This window comes from Xenopus laevis, chromosome 1L, assembly GCF_017654675.1.
Source record: "Xenopus laevis strain J_2021 chromosome 1L, Xenopus_laevis_v10.1, whole genome shotgun sequence".
NCBI classification, from domain to species: domain Eukaryota; kingdom Metazoa; phylum Chordata; class Amphibia; order Anura; family Pipidae; genus Xenopus; species Xenopus laevis.
The window spans coordinates 162,547,042-162,553,929 of NC_054371.1; the positions used below are offsets into that span (position 1 = coordinate 162,547,042).

Consider the following 6,888-nt stretch of genomic DNA (forward strand, 5'->3'; position numbering starts at 1 on the left):
GTTGAGGAGCGGCGCGTCCTGGCATGTACCGGTATACGGTATGTAGGGAGTGTAGGAAGTGTTATCTGGACCTGGTGTCGGCAGCAGCAGTAGCCTCCCACGTACACAGAGGAGGGACAGGCTGATCCGCCGCCTGCAGGTACCGGATTTTTTTTCTACGAGTGCAGCTAATTACGGTAGGCAGCAGCATGCAACGCCCACTCCCTTACTTTCTTTCCTCCTTTGTACTCCGATAACATCTGTCCTTAATCCCCCCCAGCCCTCATAAATTAGACTTCAGCCCTCACCTCTCGTACAATATATCTCTCCACCTTCCTCATTCATTAGCCTTGCTTTCAGAAATTTAAGTACAGCAAAGCATGCCCTCTCAAGTTCTGCGGAGTAGCAGAAGGCATCGATATTTATTGTACAAGAAGTGAGAGGTGCGGGCTGACGCCTGAGGGGGAAGGAAGGAGATATGTGAACTGTGTACGGAGGCCTTAGGAAGGATGAATGTGAAAGGAGACAGGAGGGGTGAGATATGAACTGTTAGGGTAAGTGCCATGCTGAGTTAGTGTTTCAGCTGGGCCCTCATTGGCAATTCATAATTGGGGTTTGCAAGAAAATGTGTGGAAGGTTGAATTCCCCTTTAATGGAATTCCTTGCAGAACAGCAGTCATTTATGAGACTAAAGGGTAGTGGCAGAGGGGTTAATACCCTCTAGGACTGTGGCTGTGGGATAGCAGTGACAATTCTGAAGGGAGGGGTTAAAGGGCTGAGCAAGCAGGACAGAAGCAGGAAGAACAAATGAATGAAGCAGCTGAGCTGTTTGCTTTTCAGAGACCAGAGTAAGAGGTATGTAAAGAATGTAGTGAGCCATTTCATTAATTAGATTTTTTGTTGTGACCAAATTTAGGAAAACTTACCAGTAGCTGCTGCATTTTTCAACCTAGGCTTATACGCGAGTCAATATGTTTTCCCAGTGTTTGTAGGCAAAATTAGGTACCTCGGCTTATACATGGGTCGGCTTATACACGAGTATATACGGTATATATATATATATATATATATATATATATATATATATATATATATATATATATATATATATAAATGCTGGGTTACCATATTTGGTAACTTATATGGCTTCTTTGGGTATCTAACATGCTAATATCTAATCTAATCTAATATTCTGACGGTAGATCTCATTGTATTAATGTATACTTATAGCTTGCCTGCAGGTGCATACATTTGTATATCAGTCACTGAGTTTACTTGTCTGATACAAACTGCTGGGTGTTAATATATACCAGAGCTGAGGAAAATCTAATAGAGTCTAAACAGAACGAAGTACATCCCATAATGATTAACTCACATCTTCCAGTCGGATTGGTGGTGGAATCCTTTGACTTTCAACATCTTCCCATTTGATTTTTTTATAAAGTCGTTGTTCCCTTATGTTTCCATTCACTCCAAGACGTTTGTGTGGTCTTTTTTTCAGAAGCTAAGAAAGAAAAGAATAGTTTTTACACAGTTGTTTACATAGCATACAACTCAACTGTCCCATGATTAGCTATGGTCAGAGTAGATTAAGTCTGTGACCCAAAATGCCCCATTTTTAATATGTTGGTAGGAATGAGTTATAAAATGGGGGGATTATTTTGTCAAAATCCAAAAATTTCTGATAATGTTCAGTAAAATAGTCCGACCAAATCAGCACTGATTTTTTCCCCTTTTTTATCAATACATTTTCCCGACAATTTCCTGTGCAGGAAAAATCTTGATAAAATCGTGGAAAAATTTTATGAATTTTTCGGATTTGATGCTTAAAAACCTTTTCGGATTATTGTGCAAATATCACAAAATCTTGAGATTATTGCACGAAACCCAGCAAAACCCGACTCAGCTGGTCTGAGTTGGAGTACTTTTTTATTCGGACTTTTAACACCCTCTGGGTTTAATACATTTCTGAAAAATTAGAGGGTTTTTTTCCACTAAAAATTTGGATTTTATATTAAAAAAAATATATCAAATTTTCAGTTACCCCTATAAGCAGTGTACTGTGTACAGTTACCCTAATTATTGCTCACAGCTATTCCTAAACTACTACTGAAATTAATGCATGTTTTAATGTTTAAGGTGTTTTTAGCTGGAAATCATCACCGCTTAAATATTTATTTTGGTAGAAAAAGGAAGTAACTATGTAAAATACCATCATATTTATGTTTTTCTCACCCATTTAGGATAATATTCCCAGCATCACATCACCCCCTAGTTACCTGAAATTAAAAAATGGAATTATCCAGAAAGCTCAAAACATGCCAATGCTACTTTAATAAACCATTTTATATTTAATTAATTTACCTTTCTTCTTTAATAATTATCCAGTCTGTAACACCAGAGGGAACTATTCATAAATAAACATAGTTGGCCTTCTGCTAAAGAGAAAAGGACAGGGTACACCCCTTAGTGCTCATTTAACATCCCCAACCCCATCCCCTGGGGTTGTTGCTCTCTGCACAACAGAGGTGGATTAAAAAATCCAGTGCTCCTTGCAGAGAGCAGTGTAAGAAGATGAACCCAAGCCTAAACCTAAAACGCAAAGATGTGGGGGTGCTTTGTTACTTCCCCTTGCACATGTACATGGGAGGGGGCAGAGGTAGCCAACCAGGTGCCCGGCCCTGTGCAGAGGCTTGTGGCTTTTCCCACACAGACCACCCAGTGCAGAAAAATGCATTGATTGCTGCCTTATTTTACACTTTGCACACTGTGTGGGGCATTGTAAATAAACTCTAATGTGTAGCTGCCAACTTATTTTACATTAATATGTATTTGGTGGAATCTGTTACAGGGGTCACAAATTAACTGCTCAATCAAAAAACATGTACTATAAAAAATGCCCCAATAATGGGCACACACCACGGACAGGAATCTTTCGGGTTGTCACTGGTCATTGAAAGCATGAAACATAATAAAACATGATCTATGTCCATTGTTTTTAAATAATAAAGGCTTTTAACTTTTTCTACCATCATTTATTGACTGTACATAGTGTCAGCAAGTTACACCTGAAGATATGTAACTGTCCAAGTTGCTATTGTGGTACACCAATGGTGAGTGACCCCTGAGAGACCCCTTGCAGTTGTGTAGCCAATAGACTAATTGCCCAAACCCACCTTCTTCAGGAGATCTTGCAATGTTGTGCTTATCCATTCAGGAAACACCGGCTTCTCAGTGTCCTGTTGATAGTCATCAAACGGGGATCTTCCAATGGCCATTTCACTGAGTATTATCCCAAAGGCCCACCAATCTATTGCTGCGTTGTATTTCTTGTTAGCTAGCATCTGAAATGTAAAGAAGAGATGTTATCAAATCGCAAAATAAATTCAAATCTACAACATCTTAATTCATTGCACTCAAATAAAACCTTTCTATAGCATTACTAGCTAATTCACTTCTTATACATCATTCAAGAAAACTCTAGTGATAGATAAAGGAGAAAAAATAGAAAGATGAAGAATAAAACCATTTTCAAAGCAAATACATAGTGAGGGATGGCAGCCTACATGATGGCCTGAGATTAGTGTCAGGGCCAATGGACTGAGGAAGCAGGTACTAAGGATCAGATAAAGGGTAAGACTTGGAACAGTCAATAAAGATAGTCCAAGAAGATAGAAGTCCAAAGCAAAGTAACAAAAGGGTTAAGCAGAGATCAAGTTCAGGCACAGGTGAGGGCAGGAAGGGTTCAGGTTACAAGGTCAGGAAGAGGTTTCAGTCAAACATCAGGACACCAGTAGCAACAATGGAACAAGATAACTGGGTAATCAGGTAATGTATTCAGTTCAGTTTTTGCCATGAGATAAGCAGAAAATGTTGCCTCAGATGACTTTATCATGGGTGGCAAAAAGCTGCCAATGTACACTAGCAAATGGGAGCTGGGTGAGAATTTAATAGGGAATTTCCTTTGGCAGCAGCAGCCCAACCTGCATCTCTGTGCAGTGGGGGCTTTAAATAATATTGTGTCAAATGTGGTTTATTGTGCCTCAGTGTGCTGACGTCATCACTATGTGCCTGAACCAACAATCTCTCCCCTGCAGGTGGGATATCATTAGCAGCTTTGCATAGTTGGAGGGCATAGAGACACAGTACCCATGCAAAGGTGTCAGCAGAGATGTAGCCTCATAAATATATATCATTTATAATAGTATGGCATAATGCTACTTTATTTACTTACACATGATCAGTAAGGGCTCGTTTACTAATACAAGGTGACGGTGTAGTGCAATAGGCAAAACTGCATTCATCAAGATGCAACTTACAAAAATACTTGGGTCAACAACCTTGTGTCAAATTGCCAGTTGCTGCTTTGCTGAATAATGTGCAAGGTTCACAGACAAAATGGAGCCTTGGAATTATTACCTAATTTAAGGAGGTGTTACTTTCCAAGGCTCCCTTTGGTGTTGCACATTGCTCACTTGCACCTAACCATGTGTTAGCAAAACAGAAATGCAACTTGTAGGTTACAAATTAGTATCAATGTTGGTAAAGTGTAATACAAAACTTGAAAAAAGTAAGTGGCACACCGCCCCTTGAAGTAAAAAGTACTCTTTATTAGAAATAAAAGTTAGGTAGCTGGAGTGCGTAGAACACCTAATGCATTTCGAGAACACCCCTTAATCATAGGCTAGATTAAGTGCTATGATTAACAAGTGTTCCCGAAACGCATTGGGAGTCCTATGCACTCCAGCTACCTAACTTTTTAGGAGCCCCGCATGATTTTGGGCACACCTGGTCCTCATCAGTCCCTCCTGAGCACTTTGGGAGGGGAGTGTGGGTGAGGCTGTGCCCTGCTATTGTGAACAATAAAGTGTAATACATGCTACTCTGTGGGCAAGTGAAATTAAATTAATAATTGTAGCCTATTGTTTTAAGCATAAATAATACTTGTTTTTATCATTTCTTGGGCTAAACTGGGAGACTGAAGCTATTCCATGTTTGGTCCTTGTGAAGTAGATATCAGTGCACATTTTAAAAAAATCCATTATGCAGGGGGATTTTCTGATAATCTAATCATCTGGAGTCATATTTTTTCCATTGGGTTATAACCTTTCAGTAATCTCATGGTTTGCCTCTGAAGTGAATAGAAGTTTTAAACATATTGAACAGTTTCCTACCTCTGGGGCCATGTACCAGCATGTTCCTGTTTTTCCACGAATGGTATTGTGGCCAAACACTTCTTCTGCTGCAACTCCAAAATCAGCAATCTTCACGTGTCCTTCACAGGTAAGCAGGATGTTTTCAGGCTTTAAGTCACTGCAAGAGAGAGAATTATTTTTGTGTTTTTCCAGTCCATAATTCCTGTTTTACACAATCCTTCATCCTACCTTTCCTCATTTTATTACCTATTCAGCCCCACTTTCCTTGCCTGATACCCACTCATTCCCCTTCTCCTTCCCTAATTGCTCAGTACCCCTTCCCTTAATTCATATACCCACTCTCATACTTCCCAAAAAAACTTTCCTCTAAACTCAGCATCTTCCATCTCCTTAATTCACCATATGAAGTTAGAATCATTGGCAATCTGCATGTATTGAACTCCTTGGTAGAAGTACTCCTACAAATGTAATTTGACTCTCCATATTGTCCTTTCTTCATTCTAACTCCAGCCCACACAAGACAACTGCCCATCCCCAAAGAAGATAGCCACAGGAATATAGGGCCAAAAATGGGTGTTATTAAACCAGAGAAATGCCGAAACATTAAATCTGCATCATTACCTTAAATATTAACTGAACAATATAAAATATGTGTAAACAAGAAACCCAAGCGTATACTTACCGATGGATGATGCCTAGAGAATGAAGATACTGAAGTCCACAAATCAGTTCTGCTGAGTAAAAGCTTAAAAACAAAAACAAATGCATATTAATAAATACTCATATTGTATACTTACTATAAAAATACTAATTTTACACTACATCTAATTAGAAAGAAAATGTGCATCTCTCAGCCTGCCCCTCATGACTACAGCACTGTCAATTTCGTAAACACCTGATCCTGTGGTGCAAATGGCTAGACAAGAGTGCAAACATAAGAAAAACAAGCACCTGTTTCTTTGCACTTTGCACCCTGCTCTGCACCATTAACAAGGCCCAGTGTCTGATGTTTCATACCCCACTGTGTCTTAACTATACGTTCCTTGAAGTCGACTGAATTCTCAGCATGTGTCACTTATACAACATTATACGCCCTTTATTTTTCAGTTTTGACAGTGTTACCTTAGCTACAATGCTAGATATGGTGCATCCTCATGCGGCTTACATGCTGTATTCCTAACTCCGTTTATGATGCCTTTTGACTTTCACATTGTTATATATCTGTAGCCAGGGCAGCCATCAGGGGGGACAGGGGGGAGAGTTGTAGGGGGCCCGAGGGTAAAGGGGGCCCGCCACGCCGCACTTTCTTGATTAGCCAGGCCCCCCTGCTTTCTGATAGCTGCTGACTTCGGAAAGGCAGGGCGGGAGCACAAGGGGAGGTATCTTCTGTCCATTCCTTTCCCTTATTGGTCCCTTATTAAGTCCCATTTGAGCTGCTCAGGGATTGGATACCTGAGGTTTGAACTTCTCCTCCAGCTCATCCAATCACCATGCAGCTTTACCAGGACTTGAAATTCTGTGACCAATAAGGGAAGTAAATGCTGTCACTGGATGAAGATGCAGCCACCTGTGCTCCCCTCCTCCCTACTGTAAGTTGGCAGCTCACTGCCAGCAGGTGGGCCACCATTTTTTTTCCCCATGTGGGCTCCTAGCCAATTTTTCAATTTTTTTATTAACATGTGGGAACCATAGCCACCAATGTTTGTTTTTAGTGTGTGGTGGAGGGTGGACCTGTGGGGTGGGGAGGGCGGGC

General features: G+C 40.4%; 1 protein-coding gene across 1 annotated transcript; it reads right to left on the bottom strand.

The window, feature by feature from the left end:
- Window positions 1-3,137: 3,137 nt before the first annotated feature.
- Window positions 3,138-6,213, bottom strand: LOC121400933 (protein kinase C delta type-like). The gene is made up of 3 exons (XM_041585002.1): window positions 5,818-6,213; window positions 5,154-5,292; window positions 3,138-3,323 (listed from the first exon to the last, which is right to left on the bottom strand). The coding sequence occupies exons 1-3, from the start codon at window positions 5,901-5,903 to the stop codon at window positions 3,138-3,140; spliced, it is 411 nt and encodes a 136-aa protein (XP_041440936.1). The 5' UTR covers window positions 5,904-6,213.
- Window positions 6,214-6,888: the final 675 nt, after the last annotated feature.

What these genes read in the sequence shown, in the direction of transcription:
- LOC121400933 (XM_041585002.1), bottom strand. Translation starts at nt 5,903, where the DNA reads ATGCATTTGTTTTTGTTTTTAAGCTTTTACTCAGCAGAACTGATTTGT. An exon ending in TCTCTAGGCATCATCCATCG is followed by an intron (nt 5,293 to 5,817) that starts GTAAGTATACGC and finishes TCTCTCTTGCAG; the next exon opens with TGACTTAAAGCCTGAAAACA. An exon ending in GCTGGTACATGGCCCCAGAG is followed by an intron (nt 3,324 to 5,153) that starts GTAGGAAACTGT and finishes TTTACATTTCAG; the next exon opens with ATGCTAGCTAACAAGAAATA.